The 24,112-nt window shown below is 48.4% G+C and overlaps 1 protein-coding gene across 1 annotated transcript; it reads left to right on the top strand.

The window, feature by feature from the left end:
* Nucleotides 1–12,809: 12,809 nt before the first annotated feature.
* LOC119969109 (GTP-binding nuclear protein Ran) lies at nucleotides 12,810–23,972 on the top strand. The gene is made up of 7 exons (XM_038802356.1): nucleotides 12,810–12,926; nucleotides 13,932–13,985; nucleotides 15,774–15,858; nucleotides 16,635–16,760; nucleotides 16,852–17,039; nucleotides 22,478–22,648; nucleotides 23,515–23,972. Exons 2-7 carry the CDS (start codon nucleotides 13,950–13,952, stop codon nucleotides 23,557–23,559), a joined length of 651 nt encoding a protein of 216 aa, XP_038658284.1. The 5' UTR covers nucleotides 12,810–12,926; nucleotides 13,932–13,949; the 3' UTR covers nucleotides 23,560–23,972.
* The last annotated feature ends 140 nt before the right edge of the window (nucleotides 23,973–24,112 follow it).

Raw genomic sequence — 24,112 nt, forward strand, 5'->3', positions numbered from 1 at the left:
AACCAATGGGTGACTAGTGTTACATACCATCGGGCCAATGAGCAGCGAGCCTTCTCCACCAATGGTGCCTCGGCATTGCTAGGTACCGTAGTACCTCTAGTCATACTACCACAATCACTCCCTTTTGAAAAAAAGAATCCGGCGGGGGTGGGGGGGAGGTGGGAGAGGTGGTGGCTTGGTCGCCCAACCATAACTGGCGGTCCGCACAGGTTGAACAGCATAACTGGTAGTATGACTGGTGTTGAAGTACTGCACTACTCTCCTACTGTGTCTGCCCACTGGCCCATAACTATTTACGAGGACATAATACAGTTTTGCAATTTCACAATTAGCCATGTACATGTCACATTAAAAGGTCTGTATACAGTTCATAGCGACACAATCAGACGGCCGGGGGCCATGGTTGTCCTTTGCGATGGACGGAGCTTCGGTGGAGATGTCGGTGGAGGTGCCGGCGTCTGTGACTCCGGGAGCGTGGATCCAGTCCCCGTAGCGGCTTCAACACCCCTAGATGGCGCTGGTGAGGGTGGCCGACCCGGGGAGGAGGCATCCAGACCTCTAGATGGCGCTGGTGGGGAGGTTGACTGACCAGGGAAGGGAGCGTCTGTAGAGTGCAGCGGTGGGCGGGGGAGGTCCAGGCAGGGCCGGCGGGAAAACCGGTTGTCCAGGGAAGGGGGCGACAGTGAGGTGCGCTGGTGGGGGGGGAGGGTGGGGCTGATGGCGAGGGCGAGGGAGGGGATCCGGCGGGCGCCAGGTCCCGTAGGGAGACCGTGTCTTGTCGGCCGTCAGGGTACTCCACGTACGCGTACTGGGGGTTAGCATGGAGTAGATGGACCCTCTCGACCAACGGGTCCAACTTGTGCGCCCGCACGTGTTCCAGAGCAGGATGGGCCCGGGGGCTGCCAGCCAGGTCGGGAGCGAGGTCCCTGAGGAGGACTCCCTAGGGAAGACAAGGAGACGATCATGAGGTGTTTGGTTAGTTGCAGTGCAGAGCAGAGACCGGATGGAGTGGAGGGCGTCTGGGAGGACCTCCTGCCAGTGGGGGACCGGGAGATTCCTGGACCGTAGGGCCAGCAGGACAGTCTTCCAGACCGTTCCGTTCTCCCTCTCAACCTGTCCGTTACCCTGGGGGTTGTAACTGGTCGTCCTGCTCGAGGCAATGCCCTTGCTGAGCAGGAATTGATGCAGTTCGTCACTCAATAAGGAGGACCCCCCTATCACTGTGTATGTAGAGGCTGGTTTAGCTCACCGAGCTAAATCGCTGGCTTTTAAAGCAGGCCAGCAGCACAGTTTGATTCCCGTATCAGCCTCCCCGAACAGGCGCCGGAATGTGGCGACTAGGGGCTTTTCACAGTAACTTCATTGAAGCCTACTCGTGACAATAAGCGATTTTCATTTTCATTTTCATGTAGGCGGGGAATCCGAACAGGGAAAAAGTGCTGTGTAGGGCTCTGATGATAGTGGCTGTGGTCATGTTGGGGCAGGGGATGGCGAATGGGAATCAGAAATACTCGTCAATCACGTTGAGGAAGTACGTGTTGCGGTTGTTGGAGGGGAGGGGGCCTTTGAAGTCCATGCTGAGGCGTTCAAAGGGACGGGAAGCCTTTATCAGATGCACTTTCTCTGGACGGTAGAAGTGCGGCTTGCACTCCGTGCAGATGTGGCAGTTCCTGGTGACTGTTCTGACCTCCTCGATGGAGTAGGGAAAGTTGCGGGTCTTTACGAAATGGAAGAAACGAGTGACCCCCGGGTGGCAGAGGTCCTCGTGAAGAGCTCGGAGGCGGCCCACTTGTGCATTGGCACATGTGCAGCGGGACAGGGCATCAGGAGGCTCGTTTAGCTTCCCTGGACGATACAGGATCTCATAGTGATAGGTGGATAATTCAATCCTCCACCGCAAGATCTTATCGTTCTTTATCTTGCCCCGCTGTGCATTGTCGAACATGAAAGCTACCGACCGTTGGTCGGTGAGGAGGGTAAACCTCCTGCCGGCCAGGTAATGCCTCCAATGTCGCACAGCTTCTACTATGGCCTGGACCTCCTTCTCGACCGAGGAGTGGCGGATTTCGGAAGCGTGGAGGGTTCGCGAGAAGAAGGCCATGGGCCTGCCCGCTTGGTTGAGGGTGGCTGCCAGAGCTACGTCGGACGCGTCGCTCTCGACTTGGAAGGGGAGGGACTCGTCGATGGCGCGCATCATGGCCTTTGCGATATCCGCTTTGATGCGGCTGAAGGCCTGGTGGGCCTCCATCGATAGGGGGAAAGTAGTTGTTTGGATAAGAGGACGGGCTTTGTCGGCGTAGTTGGGGACCCACTGAGCGTAATAAGAGAAGAACCCGAGACAGCGCTTCAGGGCCTTGGAGCAGTGAGGGAGGGGGAGCTCCATCAGGGGGCGCATGCATTCCGGGTCGGGGCCTATCACTCCATTTCACACTACGTAGCCGAGGATGGCTAGGCGGTCGGTGCTAAACACGCATTTATCCTTGTTATACGTAAGGTTCAGGAGTTTTGCGGTATGGAGGAATTTTCGGAGGTTGGTGTCGTGGTCCTGCTGGTCGTGGCCGCAGATGGTGACATTATCGAGATACGGGAATGTTGCCCGTAAACCGTATCGGTCGACCATTCGGTCCATCTCTCACTGAAAGACCGAGACCCCGTTTGTGACACCGAAGGGAACCCTTAAGAAGTGGTAGAGTCGCCCATCCGCCTCGAACATAGTGTACTTGCGATCACTCGCGCGGATGGGGAACTGGTGGTAGGTGGACTTTAGGTCTACCGTGGAGAAGACCTTGTACTGCGCGATCCTGTTGACCAGGTTGGATATATGGGGTAGGAGGTCGCATCCAGTTGTGTAAACCTGTTGATGGTCTAGCTGTAATCGATGACCATCCTGTTCTTGTCCCTGGTCTTTACCACCAGCACTTGACCTCTCCAGGGGCTGTTGCTAGCTTCAATGACCCCTTCCCTCAGAAGCCGCTGGACTTCGGACCTGATGAAGGCCCGGTCCTGGGCACTGTACCGTCTGCTCCTGGTGGCGACGGGTTTGCCATCCGGGGTGAGGTTTGCAAACAGGGAGGGTGGTTCGACCTTGAGGGTCGCGAGGCTGCAGACAGTGAGAGGGGGCATAGGGCCGCCGAATTTAAACGTTAGACTCTGAAGATTACACTGAAAAACTAACCCTAGGAGTGTGGCTGTGCAGAGGTGGGGAAGGACGTAGAGCCTGTAATTCCTGAACTCGCTTCCCTGGACCGTGAGGTTCGCTACACAATACCCTTTTATTTCAACTGAATGGGAGCCAGAGGCCAGGGAGATTTTTTGATTGACGGGGTGGACAGGAAGAGAACAGCACCTTACCGTATCGGGGTGGATAAAGCTTTCCGTGCTCCCAGAGTCGAGCAGACAGGACGTCTTGTGCCCATTGATCAACACCGTCGTCGTCGCTGTGGAAAGAGTGCGGGGTCGAAACTGTTCCAGGGTCACCGATGCCAACTGTGGCAGGAGTTCAGAATCATCATCGGGCGGTGTGTGGTCACCCGCGCTGAGGTCCTTGGAGCCGGCCCAAGATGGCAGCGCCCACTGGTCGCACATGGCTGAAGGTGGACAAAATGGCGACGCCCATCCCCCGCATGTGGTGTCGGCAGAGCAAGATGGCAGCGCCCAGCGGTCCCACGTGGCGCTGGGGGAGGAAGATTGCGATGATCGTGGCCCGCACGGGACTCGTGGAGAGGGATGGAGCGACGATCCGCACTCGCCGCCCGGGACCGCAGCGACCGCCCGGGCCTGGCAGACCCCCATGAAATGGCCCTTTTTGCCGCACCCCTTACACGTTGCCGAACGGGCTGGGCAGCGCTGTCGGGGGTGTTTCGCCTGCCCGCAGAAATAACAACGTGGCCCAGCAGGGTTGCCAGGGCGTCTCGCAGTACAGGCCTGAGGCGATTCAGAGTCCGCTGAGGGTGATTCCACACTGTCCAGGTGGTCATTGCGTCGGGGGCGTAGACGCGGGCGTTTCGGGAGGCAACGTCCAGCGATTCGGTGAGGGGCCGTGCCTCCTTGAGGCCCAGAGTTTCTTTCTCAAGCAGTCTCTGGCGGATTTGTGGGGACTGCATACCCACAACAAAAGTGTCCCGGATCAATAGTTCAGTATGTTCGTTAGCCCAAACTTGTGGGCAGCTGCAGTTCCTCCCCAGCACGAGGAGCGTACGATAGAACTCATCTAGTGACTCACCAGGGCTCTGCCGTCTCGTTGCCAGTAGATGCCGGGCGTAGACTTGGTTTACTGGGTGGATATAATGTCCTTTGAGTAGTTCTATTGCGGAATCGTAGTCAGTAGCGTCCTCGATGAGCGTGTAGATGTCCAGGCCCACTCTTGAGTGCAGGATCTGTAGTTTCTGCTCCCTCGTACGGGTGCTTTCTGCCGTGCCGAGGTAGTCATTGAAACATGCTAACCAGTGCTTAAAGGTTGCTGCTGCGTTAGCCACGTGGGGGCTGAGTTGTACACACTCCGGCTTGATGCGGAGCTCCATCCTTTAAAATCTTGTCTATTAAATTGATGCGCTATCAATGACCACAGAAGTGAAGTTGTAGTCTGAACTTAAGGCTGTAATAGAAAAGATGTTTCCCCAGCAACGCAGGTACAGAAAGGAAGCTGTGGGGGATACACAGGCTCTTATACCCCGCCTTACTAGGCGGAGCTACCTTACAATTCTAATCAATGGGTGACTAGTGTTACATACCATCGGGCCAATGAGCAGCGAGCCTTCTCCACCAATGGTGTCTCGGCATTGCTAGGTACCATAGTACCTCTAGTCATACTACCACAATGAGTATGGGGAAAAGGGAAGCAGAACGTTTGTGAGCCAGCTCAGGAAAAGAGAGGCAGCCAGGGAGATAGGTAAAGTAAAGAGTAGAGGCAGGAATACTGTCCTGGACCCAGTGGGGGTGAACAGGGTGTTTAAGGACTTTTATGGTAAATTATATGAGTCGCAACCCCCGGCTGGGGTGGAGGGGATGAGGCAATTTCTGGATCAGTTGAGGTTTCTGAGGGTCGATGAGGATCTAGTGGAGGGCCTGTGAGCCCCAATTGAGATTGAGGAAATAATCGAGGGGCTGGCGGGCATGCAGTCGGGCAAGGCCCCGGGGCCTGACGGCTACCCGGTGGAATTCTATAAGAAGTTTTCAGAGATATTTAGCCCACTGCTGGTGAGGACATTTAATGAAGTAAGAGAGAAGGGAGTCCTCCTCCCAACAATGTCGTAGGCCTCGATTTCATTGATCTTTAAACGGGAAAAGGATCCGGAGCAATCCGAATGAGGAGAAGGCTTTTGATCGGGTGGAGTGGAATTACCTGTGGGAGGCGCTGGGAAGGTTTGGGTTTGGTGAGGGCTTTATTGACTGGGTGCGGTTGCTCTATCAGGCACCAGTAGCGAGTGTGCGTACGTACCGGCTGAGGTCGGGGTATTTTAAACTACACCGAGGGGCGAGGCAGGGGTGCCCCCTCTCCCCGTTACTGTTTGCTCTGGCTGTAGAGCCATTGGCCGTGGCATTAAGAGCCTGTAGGAACAGGAAAGGGCTGGTTCTGGAGGGGGTGGAGCACCGGGTCTCGCTCTACGCAGCTGACCTGCTCTTGTATATTTCAGACCCGTTGGAGGGGATGGGGGAAGCAGTGCGAATCCTGGGGGAATTTGGCAATTTTCCGGGGTGTAAATTGAACTTGGGGAAAAGCGGGATGTTTGTGATCCAGGCAAGAGGACAGGAGAAGAGACTGGGAGAGCTGCCACTTAGAATGGTAGGGAAGAGCTTTCGGGATCTGGGAATCCTGGTGGCCCGCGACTGGGAGACACTGACAAGTTAAACCTATTCCGGCTGGTAGAACAAATGGAAGGGAACTTTAAGAGATGGGACATGCTCCCGCTCTCACTGGCGGGGTGGGTACAGATCTTGAAAATGACGGTCCTCCCCAGATTTCTGTTTGCCTTTCAGTGCCTCCCCATCTTCATCCCAAGGCGGGTGAATAAGGTTATTTTGGGCTTTATGTTTGCGGGTAAAACCCCGCGAGTGAAGAAAGTGTTGCTGGAGCGCAGTCGGGGGGAGGGTGGGTTGGCGCTGCCGAACTTCTGCAATTACTACTGGGCAGCTAATATAGCCATAATCAGGAAGTGGTAGTGGGGGAGGGGTCGGCATGGGAGCGGATGGAGGCGGCGTCATGTAAAGACACCAGTTTGGGAGCACTGATAACAGCACCTCTGCCGTTCTCGCCGGCCCGATACTCCACAAGTCCGGTGGTAGAGTGAGGATCTGGGGGCAGTGGAGAAGATATAAGAGAGAGTGGAGTGAGCATCGATTTGGACCCCGATATATAACAATCGCAGGTTTGTACCGGGTAGGCTAGATGGCGGGTTCGGGAGTTGGCAGCGGGCAGGAATTAGAAGGATGGGGGATCTATTTATAGATGGGAGCTTTCCCAGTTTGAAAGCCTTGGATGATAAATTTGAATTGCCAGCAGGGAATGGGTTTAGGTATTTGCAGGTGTGAGAGTTCCTGAGAAAACAGGTTCTGGCCTTTCCGCTGCTGCCACCACGGGGGATACAGGATAGAGCAGTCTCCAGTACCTGGGTGGGAGAGAGGAAGGTATCGGATATTTAACAGGAGCTTTCGGAGGCGGAGGAAACTCCGGTGTAGGAGCTTAAGGGCAAGTGGGAGGACGAGTTAGGAGGAGAGATAGAGGCGGGTCTGTGGGCGGATGCCCTAAGTAGGGTTAATACCTCCTCATCGTGCGCCAGGCTCAGCCTGATCCAATTTAAGGTAGCCCACCGGGCATACAGGATAGTGGCCCGGATCAGCAAGTTTTTCGGGGTAGAGGACAGGTGTGTGGGAAGCCCAGCAAATCATGTCCATATGTTTTGGGCATGCCCGAAGCTTGGAGGGTTTTGGCAGGGGTTTTGCTGAGGCAATGTCCACGATACTAAAAACACGGGTGGTGCCGAGTCCAGAGGTAGCGATCTTTGGAGTGTTGGAAGAGCCGGGAGCTCAGGGGGCGAAAGAGGCTGACGTCTTGGCCTTTGCCTCCCTGGTAGCCCGGAGACGGATCTTGTTATTGTGGAGGGACTTGAAGCCCCCGAGTGTAGAGACCTGGGTTAGTGACATGGCTGGGTTTCTCAGTCTCGAGAAAATAAAGTTCGCCTTAAGAGGGTCAATGGTGGCAGCCGTTCCTCGACTTTCTCGGGGAAAATTAAAAATGGCAGCAGATGCAGTATTCCAAGGGGGGGGGGTTCGGATTGTTGTTGTTTGGTTGAGGTGTGTGAAGATTGGGCTGGGGGGGGGGGAATGTTTATTTTAACCATGTTGATGTCATTGTTTTTGTTACTGTTATAAAAAATTTCAATACCTTAATTAAATATTATTTTAAAAAAAGGAAAAGATACAAAAGTTGCAGGTCACGTCCCAACCGACTCAAGAACGGCAACAGGTTTAGATAAAGGATCTGGATCGGCGCAGGCTGGGAGGGCCGAAGGGCCTGTTCCTGTGCTGTACTTTTCTTTGTTCTTTGCTGCCATCAGACTTTTGAATGGACCTACCTCGTGTGAAGTTGATCTTTTCTCTACACCCTATCTATTTTTTAATATAAATTTAGAGTACCCGATTCATTTTTTTCCAATTAAGGGGCAATTTAGCGTGGCCAATCCACCTAGCCTGCACATCTTTGGGTTGTGGGGGCGAAACCCACACAAACAGAGGGAGAATGTGCAAACTCCACACGGACAGTGACCCGGGACTGGAATCGAACCTGGGACCTTGGCGCCGTGAGGCAGCAGTGCTAACCCACTGTGCCACCGTGCTGCCCTACTACAACCATTCTGTGACCGTAACATTATATTCTGCAGTCTCTCCTTCCTTCCCTATGTACGGTATGCATTGTTTGTACAGCATGCAAGAAACAATACTTTTCACTGTATACTAATACATGTGACAATAATTAATCAAATCAAAAGGTCTCCCGTGTCTGGTGGAGTTGTTGAAACGCCTTCCTGGTGGATAGAAGGTTAAAGTCCATTTGTCGCCTTTTCCTCTACGCCAATTGCTCTACGGTCCTGCTCATTTCTAGTGTTGGTCTAGCAAACCTTCCCTGAACTGCTTCGAATGCATTTACATCCTTCAATAAGGAGACCAATACTGTACAGAAGACTCCAGATGTGGTCTCACCAGTATCCTGCACAACTAAAGCTCCCTACTTTTGTCATCAATTTCTTCACAATAACCAACAGGATTATAAGCATGTAAGTAGTAAACGGGCGGTCAGAGGAAGAGTAGGACCAGTTTTCTGGTCAGACCCCATTTGGAGTATGTGAGCAGTTTTGGGTCCCATATCTAAGGAAGGATGTGCTGGGCCTTGGAAAGGGTCCAGAGGAGGTTCACAAAAATGATCCATGGAATGAACAGCTTGTCGTATGAGGAACAGTTGAGGACTCTGGGTCTGTACTCGTTGGAGTTTAGAAGGATCGGGGGGGGGGATCTTATTGAAACTTACAGGATACTGCGAGGCCTGGATAGAGTGGACGTGGAGAGGATGTTTCCACTTGTAGGGAAAACTAGAACCAGAGGGCACCATCTCAGACCGAAGGGACGATCCTTTAAAACTGAGATGAGGAGGAATTTCTTCAGCCAGAGAGTGGTGAATCTGTGGAACCCTTTGCCGCAGAAGGCTGTGGAGGCCAAATCACTGAGTGTCTTTAAGACAGAGATAGATAGGTTCTTGATTAATAAGGCGATCAGGGGTTATGGAGAGAAGGCAGGAGATTGGAGATAAGAAAAATATCAGCCATGATTGAATGGCGGAGCAGACTCGATGGGCTGAGTGGCCTAATTCTGCTCCTGTGTCTTACGGTAATTAGCCAAATATGCAATGAGGATTTGAGGGCAAACTTCTTAATGAACAAAGAAAAGTACAGCACAGGAACAGGCCCTTTGGCCCTCTAAGTCTGCGCCGACTAAGCTGTCCGGCTGAACTAAAATCTTCTGCACCCGGGATCTGTATTCCTTTATTCCCATCCTATTCATGTATTTGTCAAGATGCCCTTAAATGTCACTATCGTCCCGGCTTCCACCACCTCCTCTGGCAGCGAGTTCCAGGCACCCACAACCCTCTGTGTAAAAAACTTGCCTCGTACATCTCCTCTAAACCTTGCCCCTCGCACCGCAAACCAATGCCCGCCAGTAATTGACCCCTCTACCCTGGGAAAAAGTCTCTGACTATCCACCCTGTCTATGCCCTCATAATTTTGTAGACCTCTATCAGGTCGCCCCTCAACCTCCGTCGTTCCAGTGAGAACAAACCGAGTTTATTCAACCTCGCGTCATAGCTAATACCCTCCATACCAGGCAACATCCTGGGAAATCTCTTCTGCACCCTCTCTAAAGCCTCCACATCCTTCTGGTACTGTGGCGAACAGAATTGAACACTATACTCCAAGTGTGGCCTAACTAAGGTTCTGTACCATGTTGTACAGCTGCAGCATGACTTGCCAATTTTTATACTCAATGCCCCGGCCAATGAAGGCAAGCATGCCGTATGCCTTCTTGACTACCTTCTCCACCTGTGTTGTCCCTTTCAGTGACCTGTGGACTTGTACACCTGGATCTCTCTGACTGTCAATACTCTTGAGGGTTCTACCATTCACTGTATATTCCCTATCTGTATTAGACCTTCCAAAATGCATTACCTCCCATTTGTCCGGATTAAACACCACCTGCCATTTCTCCGCCCAAATCTCCAAACAATCTAAATCCTGCTGTATCCTCTGACAGTCCTCATCGCTATCCGCAATTCCACCAACCTTTGTATCGTCTGCAAACTTACTAATCAGACCAGTTACATTTTCCTCCAAATCATTTATATATACTACGAACAGCAAAGGTCCCAGCACTGATCTCTGCGGAACACCACTAGTCACAGCCCTTCAATCAGAAAAGCACCCTTCCATTGCTACTCTCTGCCTTCTATGACCTAGCCTGTTCTGTATCCACCTTGCCAGCTCACCTCTGATCCCTTGTGACTTCACCTTTTGTACCAGTCTACCATGGGGGACCGTGTCAAAGGCCTTACTGAAGTGCATACAGACAACACCTCCTGCCCTACCTGTATCAATCATTTTTGTGACCTCCTCGAAAAACGCTGTCAAGTTAGTGAGACATGACCTCCGCTTCACAAAACCGTGCTGCCTCTTGCTAATACGTCCACTTGCTTACAAATGGGAGTAGATCCTGTCTCGAAGAATCCTTTCCAGTAATTTCCCTACCATTGACGTAAGGCTCACCGGCCTGTAGTTCCCTGGATTATCCTTGCTACCCTTCTTAAACAAAGGAACAACATTGGCTGTACTCCAGTCCATCACCTGAAGACAGTGAGGGTCCAAAGATTTCTGTCAAGGCCTCAGCAATTTCCTCTCTAGCCTCCTTCAGTATTCTGGGTAGATCTCATCAGGCCCTGGGGACTTATCTTAATATTTTTCAAGACGCCCAACACATCGTCTATTTGGATCTCAATGTGACCCAGGCTATCTACACACCCTTCTCCAGATTCAACATCCACCAATTCCTTCTCTTTGGTGAATACTGATGCAAAGTATTCATTTAGTACCTCACCCATTTCCTCTGGCTCCACACATAGATTCCATCCCCTGTCCTTCAGTGGGCCAATCCTTTCCCTGGCTACCCTCTTGCATTTTATGTACATGTAAAAAGCCTTGGGATTTTCCTCAACCCTATTTGCCAATGGCTTTTCGTGACCCCTTTAAGCCCTCCTGACTCCTTGCTTAAGTTCCTTCCTACTTTCCTTATATTCCACATAGGCTTCGTCTGTTCCCAGCCTTCTAGCCCTGATAAATGCCTCCTTTGTCTTTTTGACGAGGCCTACAATATCTCTCGCTATCCAAGGTTCCCAAAATTTGCTGTATTTTATCCTTCTTCCTCACAGTAACGTGCCGGTCCTGAATTAATTTCAACTGACATTTGAAAACCTCCCACATGTCAGATGTTGATTTACCCTCAAACATCCGCCCCCAATCTAGGTTCTTCAGTTCCCGCCTAATATTGTTATAATTAGCCTTCCCCCAGTTTAGGACATTCACCCTAGGACCACTCTTATCCTTGTCCACCAACACTTTAAATCTTACTGAATTATGGTCACTGTTCCGGAAATGCTCCCCTACTGAAACTTCTACCACCTGGCCGGACACGTAGTTATGCTAGTAGTTCCAATCTGGAATGCGTTATCTGAGATTGCAATGGAAGCAGATTCCATTGAGACATTCAAAAGGGAATTGAATCATTATCTGAAAGGAAAGAATGTGCAGGGCTACAGGGAGAAAAGGCAGGGAAGCAGCAGGAGGTGAATTGTTTATTCAGAGGGCCAGCAGAGGGACGGATTGTACTCAGGGCTGTTTTGGGGAGATGAGCAACTATCTGTAAAGAAAACAGAAAATGCTTCACACAGCAGGTCCTGCAGCATTGGTGGCTAAAGGAACCGATGTGGACTGGGTTGGGCACAGTAAGAATTTCATAGAATTTACAGTGCAGAAGGAGGCCATTCGGCCCATCAAGTCTACATTGGCTCCTGGAAAGAGCACCCTACCCAAGGTCAACACCTCCACCTTATCCCCATAACCCAGAAACCCCACCCAACACTAAGGGCAATTTTGGACACTAAGGGCAATTTATCATGTCCAATCCACCTAATCTGCACATTTTTGGACTGTGGGAGGAAACCGGAGCACCCGGAGGAAACCCACGCACACACGGGGAGGACGTGCAGACTCCGCACAGACAGTGATCCAAGCCGGAATCGAACCTGGGACCCTGGAGCTGTGAAGCGATTGTGCTATCCACAATGCTACCGTGCTGCCCAGAAGTCTCACAACACCAGGTTAAAGGCCAACAGGTTTATTTGAAATCACTAGCTTTCAGAGCGCCGCTTCTTCATCAGGTGAACTTTAACCTGGCATTGTGAGACTTCTTACAGGAACAGAGTCAGTATTTTTATTCAATGCCCTAAAAGAGTTGTGCAACATTCCAACATGATCTGAAAGCAGAGGAGCGGTGGGGATGCTGGAAACTAAAATAAAAGCAGAAAATGCTGCAAACACACAGCAGGTCAGGCAGCAACCCCCAGAAACAGGGTTTGTGTCTCTCACATTATTTGCAACATATCCGTCATTGTGTGTGCTGAGTTTCTGATTTTCCTCCATGTGCCACAGATTCTAACCAGCGATGCTGGAAGACACCAAACTGCAAGTAGCTCAAATGGCAACATGTGCCCAGGGCAGCATTGCGCATGCTCGGTCCCCCACTCGCTCCCTCCTGCGCTCACTGCGCATCCTCGGTTTCTCTCTCTCTCTGCGCTCAGTGCGCATGATCTGTCCTCTCTCTCTCTCTCTCTCTCTGTGGTGCTCAGTGCGCATGCTCGGTTTCTGTTGCTGCCTCCCTCTCTCCGGCGCTCACTGCGCATGGTCAGTTTCTCTCTCGCACTCTCCCGGCGCTCAGTGCGCATGCTCGCTCTCTGCAGCGCGAAGTCCCGCTGTGTCTGGTGTTTCGTACGCATGCTCAGTCTCTCTCTACCCCCCACGTGCCAAGATGGATCTCACACTGCGCATGCTCATTCTCTTTTTGTCTCCATGCCCGCTCCGCCGCTCGCTCCCCACTGTGGGCACGCTCTCTCTCTTGGCCGCGGGCCCGCGCACGCCGCCCTCTCCCTTGGCCGCGGGCCCGCGCACGCCGCCCTCTTGCTTGGCCGCAGGGCCGAGCACGCCGCCCTCACCCCGTCGCGGGGTCGCGCACGCCCCCTCGGCGGGGCCGCGCTGGGCTGGTGGTCACGTGCTGCGCTGAGAAGGCTATTTGAGGCTCGAGCGTCCATTTTGAGTGAGAGAGGCTTCTGGAAGGTGAGAGCGGGAGGCGGCCGGAGCGCCTCAGTCCGGCCCGGGGAGCGGATCCCGGTACACCCCCCTCCTCATCTCCACTTCCCCCCGGTACATCCCACCGGTCACCGCTTCCCGCCGCCGCTCCCAGCCCCGCCCCGCCGGCCGCATTCCCGCTCCTCACTGCGGCCTGGGCGCCATTTCCCGCCCTCAGGCCTGGGGCCTGGTCCCGCCCGCCCGCCGGCCTGGAGCGCGGGCCGCCCGGCAGGGAGAGAGAGAGAGGGGCGGCGGCCTGCCCTCCCGCCCGGCACAGCATCCCCTCAGCCTGCCCGGCCGATCGGCCTCTCTCCCGGGGCTCGGGCTGGCGGCGGGAGGGAGGGATCGGGCCCCAGGCGCCAGCACATGGCGGGCCGGCCTCTTCCTCCTTTGTTCACCGCCTCTGCCAGCCCCGGGCCTCCGTGCTGCTCCCGGGCCACCCGCATCCGGAGCGGCTGGGCCCTGATCCCCGGGGCGGGAGCGGCCGAACCGCGGGGTGGCTGGGCCCTGATCACCGGGATGGCGGGGCCCCGGGGCCGGAGCGACTGATCTCCGGGGCGGCTGGGCCCGGAGCGGCTGATCCCCGGGGCGGCCGGGCCCTGATCTCCGGGGCCGGAGCGGCCGAACCGCGGGGTGGCTGGGCCCTGATCCCCGGGGCCGGAGCGGCCGAACCGCGGGGTGGCCGGGCCCTGATCCCCGGGGCCGGAGCGGCTGATCCCCGGAGCGGCCGAACCGCGGGGTGGCTGGGCCCTGATCCCCGGAGCCGGAGCGGCTGATCCCCGGGTTCCCGATGGCCGGGCCGGGCAGCTCCCATCCTGGGCGGCAATGGGAAAGTTATGACGCATTTTCCAGTTCTAGCTCTTTTCCAACCTGGGATTTTGGGCTCTTTGCTCACGTTTCACTCCAGCCTGAAGATAACTTTCATTTTAATGCAGCAATATATAGATATAATTAATTTAAATACTTGTGACTAATTGTAATCTTCTGTTGAAGGTTTTAAAAATTGATACTATGGGTGATCAAGGAGAACCTCAAGTCCAGTTCAAGGTAAGAATCTGGTACTGGGATCAAGGTAAATGAATATTATTTCTGTGTTGCTCCATACTAAGGTTGAAGTTACCAAATTACATCAAAATTACTGCACGTGGGTAGTGGTTCTAGATTTTTTTTTGGGTTGAGAAATGAAGTTGAATACTGTTTGGCTTCGGATCTCTAAATAAAAGCACAATTTTGTACCATACATAACAGTAGTGTATTAAGGGGCAATTTAGCGTGGCCAATCTACCTAGCCCGCACATCTTTGTGTTGGGGCCAGACCCACGCAAACATGGGGAGAATGTACAAACTCCACACGGACGGTGACCCAGAGTCGCGATTGAACCTAGGATCTCGGTGCCATGCGGCCACAGTGCTAACCCACTGCGCCACCGTTCTGCCCTTAAAATGAAAGTTGGTGACAGAATCAAGGGAATGTGAAATAAAAGAACAATCCTTTGTTTTTGGTTGGAGGCCCCCCAAGATTCAAAATAAGTAGGTCGGAACAAAAAATGATGATTGGAATTTTAATTTGCAGGCAATTGTCAATATTCATTTTGTAACTATAATGACCGATGTGTATTTTGTGCCATTTTCCTTGAGTGATAAATTTGACATTTAAAAAGTCTTGCCAACTCTTCAAAGCGGAAGCTCTTCTGCTTTTACAGCCATGTTCATCAAAACACTTGCTATCCTCAGACTTTGATTCTTAATCCAGTGCTAGTCTATAAATCAGCTAATGGTTTATTTCGGAATTTCTATTGATTATTGCCTGCAAATTAAAATTCTAAGCATTATTCTTTGTTCCAACCTATTTATTTTGAACCTTCGGGGCCCCCAACCAAAAGCAAAGGATTGTTCTTTATATTTCACATTCCCATGATTCTGTCACCAACTTTGATTTTGACGGTAGCATGGTGGCGCAGTGGGTTAGCCCTGCTGCCTCACGGCGCCGAGGTCCCAGGTTCGATCCTGACTCTGGGTCACTGTCCGTGTGGAGTTTGCACATTCTCCCTGTGTTTGCATGGGTCTCTCCCCCAAACCCAAAGATGTGCAGGCTAGGTGGATTGGCCACACTAAATTGCCCCTTAATTGGAAAAAATGAATGGGGTACTCTTAAATTTATATTTTTAAAAAATTTTGATTTTGCAATTTTGATGAGTGCTTAATAGGGATGACAATGTTAAATATTGGGAGGGGTGGTTGCAGGGGATTTTTTTTAATGGTCTGTTTTGTGATTAGTTGTACTGAACCTGGGTATTTCAATAGTTGCCTGAAGCCAACTGTTTTGCTGTAACTGAAATGCTGCCTTTGTGTTAACTTTTAGAAAATTACTCTTAATTTTTTTATTGCTGGCCTTTGGGGGATTAATGTTGGGAAATGTTACGTGAGAAACTCAGTTTCTGACTGGAAAAAGCAAATCCAGCATTTATAATTTAAAAAAATGTGCTAGCTTATGACCAGTGACTGGCCAATATATTGATCTATCAAAAGTAACTTGGGGATCATTTAGGCAGATGCTTTATCCCACCTAGATTCACAAAAAGGAAAACCAATCAAACCGTCTGGATGCTAGCAAGCAAAAATAGTATAACTTCAAACCATCCCTTCGAGTGTCGCCTCTGATTATGAATAAAAATGTGCTCTGATTTTTGTGGTGTGTGAGATGCAGATCAGCCATGATATTGAATGATGGTGCAGACATGAGGGGCTTACTCCTAATCCTAATTTGTGTGTGTTTGGAAAGTACCCAAGCACTTGCAACTTCTGAATAGTAAATTTTAATTTGCTTTCTTTTAGCTTGTACTTGTTGGAGATGGTGGTACTGGTAAAACTACTTTTGTGAAGCGCCACTTGACTGGCGAGTTTGAAAAGAAGTATGTAGGTAAGTATATAAATAGAATGATGCATCACCAAAGAAGACCATTCATTCTGTCAAAAGTTATCAAATTAATCCCACTTCCTTGCTCCTTCTGCCGTGCAAAATTTACCAGTGCCATTTCTGTGTAATAGAGGGCTTTCATCCTTGGTGCCATTCTAATAGTTCTTCTGTAGGTGTGGCACCCTGAATGGGACAGAGTACACTAGCTGAGGCTGAAACAGTTGTTTTCACAAAGGTTTAGCATAACTTCCTTTTGTATTCTGCTATTCTCTTTATAAAGTCATGAATTCCATCTGCCCTTTTAACAGCTTTCTCAACCTATCCTGCCATCTCAAGGCATGTGTTCCTGCATCCTTTGTTCCTGAACCCTTTTAAAATTGTGCTATTTAGTTTTAATTGCCCCATCTCATCCGACCAAAATGAATCACTTCTCGTGTCTGAATTGAATTTTGACTGCCTAGTCCACCAATCTTCCTGAAGTCTGTTGTCCTCGATGAGTTTTGTTATCTGCAAATTTGGAAATTATATCCAAGCCCACTTCAGCCAAAAACAACTGTGACCATACTGTCTACTTTCTGTCCCTTAACTGATTTCATATTTACATAGGTGCTGCCCCTAATCCTAGAGAAATAATTTTGCTTGCCCGTAAGACTTAAATGGACACCATTTGGAAGCCCATATGCAATCAACCCTCTTAACCTGATCAGAGTCGTGGGTGTTGGGCGTTGTTTTGTGTTCCATGCTAATGCCAGTGTAATTTATGGTTTACCCCCTCACAGCAACATTGGGTGTTGAAGTTCACCCACTAATGTTCCATACTAACAGAGGTCCCATCAGATTTAATGTGTGGGATACTGCTGGTCAGGAGAAATTTGGTGGCCTCCGAGATGGTTACTACATTCAAGGTAAGAGTTTAGGTTATGCAGTTATTGATTATGCAATATTTTGTATACATTAAAGAATGTCTTGGGTTCTTACTGCTTCTTTCTTTAACAGCTCAATGTGCCATTATTATGTTTGATGTAACCTCGCGCGTGACATACAAGAATGTTCCTAACTGGCACAGAGACTTGGTGCGAGTGTGTGAAAACATCCCCATTGTGTTGTGTGGCAACAAAGTTGATATTAAAGACAGAAAAGTGAAGGCAAAATCTATTGTCTTCCACAGGAAGAAAAATCTTCAGGTATGGCTTTTGTCAATGTCTTTGGCATTGAAAACATTTCCCAATTATAATCAGTGAATGTTGGCACTGGAAGAAAAGTCCAGGTTGTATTGAATATTTTTTTCACTATTGTTTTACTATCTGAAATGCATCTTTTTTACAAAACAAATAAAGAAAATACCCTTCCAGTGGGAGGGTGGAGTTTCAGTCCTCTGTTCCTTCCAAAATCATTGACCTCAAACTTGAGGTGTGGTGAAATGGCAAGAATACAGAAATCTGATAAATGAGATTATATTGAGTTCGGGGCTGCAATTTCAAAATTCCTGCCCAAGATGCAACCTATTCGATTGATACAACATTTACATTAATTATTTACACTAATTCTACTAACTAGTTAAAGTTATAGGTCAGAGAAACATTTTCAGTGTCAGCCATTCTGGATCAGATAAGCTGCTTGCATTCAAAATGGATCTATTCAGTCACCTTTCAAACAGTTGATAGCTTTCTGTACAAGATAAAAAGGTCAGCTGATTACAGAAAGCCACATGTGGGCAGGAAGCAGTATTGGGTTTATTCGATAGGATTTTGTTGTCACGTGTACCTGTACTGCAGTACAGTGAAAAGTATTCAGCATACAGTTCAGACTGATCATTCTGTACATCAAAATAAAATATATTGTAAGTACGTGGACACAGGCATTGGGTAAAGCATACAGAAGTGTAGTACTACTCGGTAGAGAAGATACGTGAAGAAATCAGATCAGTCCATAAGAGGGTCGTTTAGGAGTCTGGTAACTGCGAGGAAGAAGCTGTTTTTCTTCTTCTGTACGTGCGTTTTCTCAAACTTTTGTACCGTCTGCCTGATGGGAGAAGTTGGAAGAGTGAGTAAGCCGGGTGGGAGAGGTTGCTTGCTTTACAAAGGTAGTGGGATGTGTAGACAGTCAATGAATGGGAAGAGGGTCAGCGTGATGGACTTCACAACTCTCATGGTCTTAGACCGAGCAGTTGCCATACCCAGGCTGTGATGTAGCCAGATAGGATGCTTTCTATGGTACATCTGTAAAAGTTGGTACGGATTAATGTGGACATGCCGAATTTCCTTAGTTTCCTGAGGAAGTATAGGCGCTGCTGTGCTTTCTTGGTCGTAGCGTCGACTTGCGTGGACCAGGAAAGATTTTAAAAATAAATTTAGAATACCCAATTCATTTTTTTCCAATTAAGGGGCAATTTAGCGTGGCCAATCCACCTACCCTGCACATCTTTGGGTTGTGGGGGCGAAACCCACGCAAACACTGGGAGAATGCTAACTCCACACGGACAGTGACCCAGAGCCAGGATCGAACCTGGGACCGTGGTGCCGGGAGGCACAATGCTAACCACTGTGCCACCGTACTGCCGTCAAGACATATTTTTGATGTGCAAACCTAGGAATTTGAAACTGTCAACCATCTTCACCTCTGCCCTGTTGATGCAGACAGGGGTGTGTGTACAGTACTTTGCTTCCTGAAGTCAATGGCCAGCTCTAGTTTTGCTGACATTGAAAGAGAGATTGTTGTCGTTACACCACTCCATTAGGTTCTCTATCTCCCTCCTGTATTCTGACTTATCGTTGTTTGAGATCCGACCCACTACGGTCGTGTCGTCAGCAAACTCTTAGATGGAGTTGGAACCAAATTTTGCCGCAGTCATTCAGGCTGATAACTTGGCCATTACATTTGAAGCCAATTATTTAACACAGCTGATGGCCAGAGTAATTTGCCCTGACTCTTGGAACTTTTGTGCTAATTCATTTGCTGTTTCCTTATTGGCGCCAGTTCTGCAAGAAAAATGAGGGCCTTCAAACTAGAAGCTAAATTGTGTGCTCTCCATTGTTCAAATGGAGTCCAATTTTTTGACGAGAAAAACTGACACATCTGACATCATTTTAATTTTGAAACTGTTGCACTCTGGCAAAGAATAGTGGGAGACTAGAGGACTGGGAAATCTTTAGGGGGCAACAGAAAGCTACTAAAAAAGCTATAAAGAAGTGTAAGATAGATTGAGAATAAACTTGCTCAGAATATAAAAACAGATAGTAAAAGTTTCTACAAATAATATATAAAACAAAACAGAATGGCTAAGGTAAATATTGGTCCTTTAGAGGATGAGAAGGGAGATTTAATAATGGGAGATGAGGAACTGAACCGGTTTTTTGGGTCGGTCTTCACAGTGGAAGATGCAAGTAACATGCCAGTGACTGATAGAAATGAGGCTATGACAGGTGGGGATCTTGAGATGGTTTATCACGAAGGAGGTAGTGATGAGCAAGCTAATGGGGCTAAAGGTAGACAAGTCTCCTGGCCCTGATGGAATGCATCCCAGTGTGCTAAAAGAGATGGCTAGGGAAATTTGCAAATTCACTAGTGATAATTTACCAAAATTCACTAGACTCTGGGGTGATCCTGGCGGATTGGAAATTAGCAAACGTGACACCACTGTTTACAAAAAGGAGGTAGACAGAAAGAGGGTAATTATAGGCCAGTGAGCTTAACTTCAGTAGTAGGGAAGATGCTGGAATCTATCATCGAGGATGAAATAGCGAGGCATCTGGATAGAAATTGTCCCATTGGGCAGACGGAGCATGGGTTCATGAAGGGCAGGTCATGCCTAACTAATTTAGTGGAATTTTTTGAGGACATTACCAGTGCGGTAGATAACGGGGAGCCAATGGATGTGGTATATCTGGATTTCCAGAAAGCTTTTGACAAGGTGCCATGCAAAAGGTTGCTGCATAAGATAAAGATGCATGGCGTTAAGGGTAAAGTAGTAGCATGGATAGAGATTGGTCAATTAATAGAAAGCAAAGAGTGGGGATTAATGAGTGTTTCTCTGCTTGGCAATCAGTATCTAGTGGTGTCCCTCAAGGATCAATGTTGGGCCCACAATTGTTCACAATTTACATAGATGATTTGGAGTTGGGGACCAAGTGCAATGTGTCCCAAGTTTGCAGGTGACATTAGAATGAGTGGTAAAGCAAAAAGTGCAGAGGATACCGGAAGTCTGCAGAGGGATTTGGATAGGTTAAGTGAAGGGGCTAGGGTCTGGCAGATGGAATTCAATGTTGACAAATGTGAGGTTATCCATTTTTGTAGGAATAACAGCAAAAGGGATTATTATTTAAATGATAAAATATTAAAACATGCTGCTGGGTGTGCTGGTGCATGAGTTGCAAGAAGTTGGTTTACAGGTGATTAAGAAGGCAAATGGAGTTTTGTCCTTTATTGCTAGATGGATGGAATTTAAGACTAGGAAGGTTATGCTGCAATTGTATACGGTGTTAGTGAGGCCACACATAGAACAGCACAGAACAGGCCCTTCGGCCCTCAATGTTGCGCCGAGCCATGATCACCCCACGCTTCCAGCCTATACCCGTAACCCAACAACCCCCCCACCCCTTAACCTTACTTTTTAGGACACTACGGGCAATTTAGCATGGCCAGTCCACCTAACCCGCACATCTTTGGACTGTGGGAGGAAACCGGAGCATCCGGAGGAAACCCACGCTCCACCTGGAGTATTGTGTTCAGTTTTGGACTCCTTACCTGAGATAGGACGTACTGGCACTGGAGGGTGTGCAGAGGAGATTCACGAGGTTAATCCCAGAGCTGAAGGGGTTGGATTACGAGGAGAGATTGAGGTGGAGTGGGACTGTACTCGTTGGAATTTAGAAGGATGAGGAGGGATTTAATAGAAACATAAAATTATGAAGGGGGAATAGATAGGATAGATGCGGGCAGGTTGTTTCCACTGTCGGGTGAAAGCAGAACTAGGGGACATAGCCTCAAAATAAGGGGAAATAGATTTAGGACTGACCTTAGGAGGAACTACTTCACCCCAAAGGGTTGTGAATCTATGGAATTCCTTGCCCAGTGAAGCAGTTGAGGCTCCTTCATTAAATGTTTTTAAGATAAGGGTAAATAGTTTTTTGAAGAATAAAGGGATTAAGGGTTATGGTGTTCGGGCCGGAAAGTGGAGCCGAGTCCACAAAAGATCAGCCATGATCTCATTGAATGGTGGAGCAGGCTCGAGGGGCCAGATGGCCTACTCTTCGTTCTTAAGTAACAACTTTGTACAGTGTTGACTATTCTGCAAATAGATAAACAATCAGTGCATTTGATCAGTGTCCTTAAGGTTCCATTAGAATGGGGCTTTTGGCAAGGAGAGATGTGGCATGTTTCGTATATAGTACATATCTTGGGAGGGAAAGAAGTTCTTCAAAATTAAGCTCTTGTGAAAAACACATTAGGCGTTCAGTAATCCTGATAGCTGCAATGAAATTGCTCATTTGAGGGTAAGTGCTACAGTTGACAATTCTGCTTTGCATACCTTGCTTGTATCAGAAAGGAATATTGTCGGTTCTATTTTAGACTGGAATCGGGGAGTCCCTGCAAACCTGAAGTCAATGAGGTCATCACTACAGAAGTCCCTCGGTAGTGGCCTTCCTATTATCACAAGATCAGAAGTGGGGATGCTTGCTGATTACAATATCCAGCACCCTCGTGACTCCTCTGATACTGAAGCAGTCAATGTCCACATGCAGCAAGATTTGGACAACATTCAGACTTGGGCTGATATGTGGCAGTAACATTGGTGCCAAGCAATCATATGAGTGAGAGAATCCAGTCATCTCTCCATGACATTGAAGGGCTTTACCATTGTTGAATTTGCCGCTATCAACATGTGAGTTACTGTTGACCAGAAACTGGACTGGATCAGCCATATAAATACTTTGGCTACAAGAACAGGCTGGAGTTTGGGATGTGGCGAGAAACCTGCCTCCCTAAAGCCTATCCACCATCTACAAGGCACAATCAGGATTGTGGTGGCATATGCTCCACTTGCCATGGTTGAGTGCAGCTTAAGCAATGCTCCAGAAACTGCTATCCAGAACAAAGCAGCGTGTTTAATTGATACCCCATCCATCACCTTCAGTAGTTACTCTCCTCGCCAGACCATGGCAGCCGTGTGTACCATCTACAAAGATGCACTGCAGCAACTCAGCAAGGCTTTAGCACCTTCCATGACCACCTAGAAGGAAGCTTTCAGCAGATGCATGGGGGCACTGCCACACCATTCATCTAGAACTCTCCCTAACAGCACTGGTTATACCTACACCACATGGATTGCGGCAGCTCACACCACCCTCTCTTGGGCAGTTAGCGACTGGCAATAAATGCTGTACTCCCCAGTAATGCAAAACAATAATTAATTATTGTTAAATTGGAAAGTGATAGGTGTCTTTTTGAAACCAGAAGTATTGAAGATACCTTGCATGTTCTCATTGTTCATTGACTTTTCAGTATACTGAGTTTTGTCAATGAAGTTTGTCTATTAGATATTTCAACAGGCACAAGTGCTTGAATTCTAATACTGTGGAAATGAAGTGTTGGAGTTCACTGACATCTTCCTCCTCCTTTGCAGTACTATGATATTTCTGCCAAAAGCAACTACAACTTTGAGAAGCCATTCCTGTGGCTTGCCAGGAAACTTATTGGAGATCCCAATTTGGAGTTTGTTGCTATGCCGGCTTTGGCACCACCAGAGGTTCAGATGGACCCTGCGTTAGCAGCACAGTACGAGGAAGACCTGAAGGTACAGTATTTACAATTTGTTTGCGCAATCCGAGCCAAATATCCACCTAAAGAGATCTGTTTGCACATCAAGCCACTTTTCATGTCGAGGTAATCAGGCAGAAATAAATCATTCTATTGTTAAATGTCTTTATGGCAGTCAAATATATGCTGGAAGGGCTGCAAGCAAGAAACCTCTGGGCACGGTTCTGTCTCTACATACCAAAGCTCAACTATAACGCATTCAACCAAGGCTAGATGCACTTAATGTCCTGCCCATGGAAATGTTTTTTAAAGTTGTCCAGTAAAAATTCCTGTAATGTGATTTTTCTTTTTTTGGTAGTGTGTACTAATGATATGACTATGTTGTTTCATAATTTACACACCTACAAAATAATTTACACCTACAAAATTCAGTACAGTGTAAATAACTTGTACTCAATTAGTGGCTATGGATCTTATAAGTGGGGATCAGTAGTGGATTTACTCACTTTTGAGGCTCTTGTTCTAATTCAGTACATTTTTAGGTTGCAAACCTGTCACTTGCTACATATCAGGCATTCTGCACTTCACAGTTGAGGAAATGGAAATTTTGATTTTAAATTGCTGCTTTGTAATCTGTTTTGAGATACAAGTAACTGACTGCAGTAGATAATAGGAAATGTGACTTGTGTTCTGCATGTAAAATATTGTTCCTGTTTGTCCTTGCATCCTTATGTTATATCCTGTTATGGTTTGGCCTGGAGACCTAATGTAGCTGACATGTCACTGATTTCACTATCTCCTTTTCATTTCTCTTCCCCGAACCGTTTGTGAACATAAATACTGCCTATCTGATAAAATGACCAATTTATTCAAAATGCGTGACTCTTGTTTTAAATGTTCCAGGTTGCTCAAGGCACTGCTTTGCCAGACGAAGATGATGACCTGTGAATTCCTGGCTGGAGTTGAGCACCAGCAGCCTAGTTTTATAGGCAGCTGTCCTGTGATGCAGCGTGTTTGCCAGTTAATTAGCTGAACAAAACTGCTTATAATCTTTAAATCTTTAGGGGCTAAAGGAGTTGTAATTGGGAGTGAATGGTGTGCAGTATGACAATTTCCTTCACACTTGGACCTGTGTACTTGATACTAAAACTGTATTGATAGACTGCAACATTGGAGTGTATGCATAATTTAATTTATGATACAGGTAGAATCACAATATACATCGTTTCAAGTTGTATGTTAATGTCATTCCTACTTTTTTGTTAACTTTTTGTTTAGATCATAAAGTTGTGATCTTAATAAAGTTGTATTCCAAATGACTAAATGAATTGTGGCATTAAAGTACTGCATTCCTTTCAAAATTCATTGTTTTTAGTAGTATTTAGTCCACCACTTGTGGCTAAGGAATTAAAATACTGATTCCCTGAGCTGGGTGACTGCAAAAATTTGCATCTAACTACCTAACTGATTGTGTGATACATCTTTGCCCTAGCTGTTTCTT

Source organism: Scyliorhinus canicula, chromosome 1, assembly GCF_902713615.1.
Source record: "Scyliorhinus canicula chromosome 1, sScyCan1.1, whole genome shotgun sequence".
Lineage (NCBI taxonomy): Eukaryota > Metazoa > Chordata > Chondrichthyes > Carcharhiniformes > Scyliorhinidae > Scyliorhinus > Scyliorhinus canicula.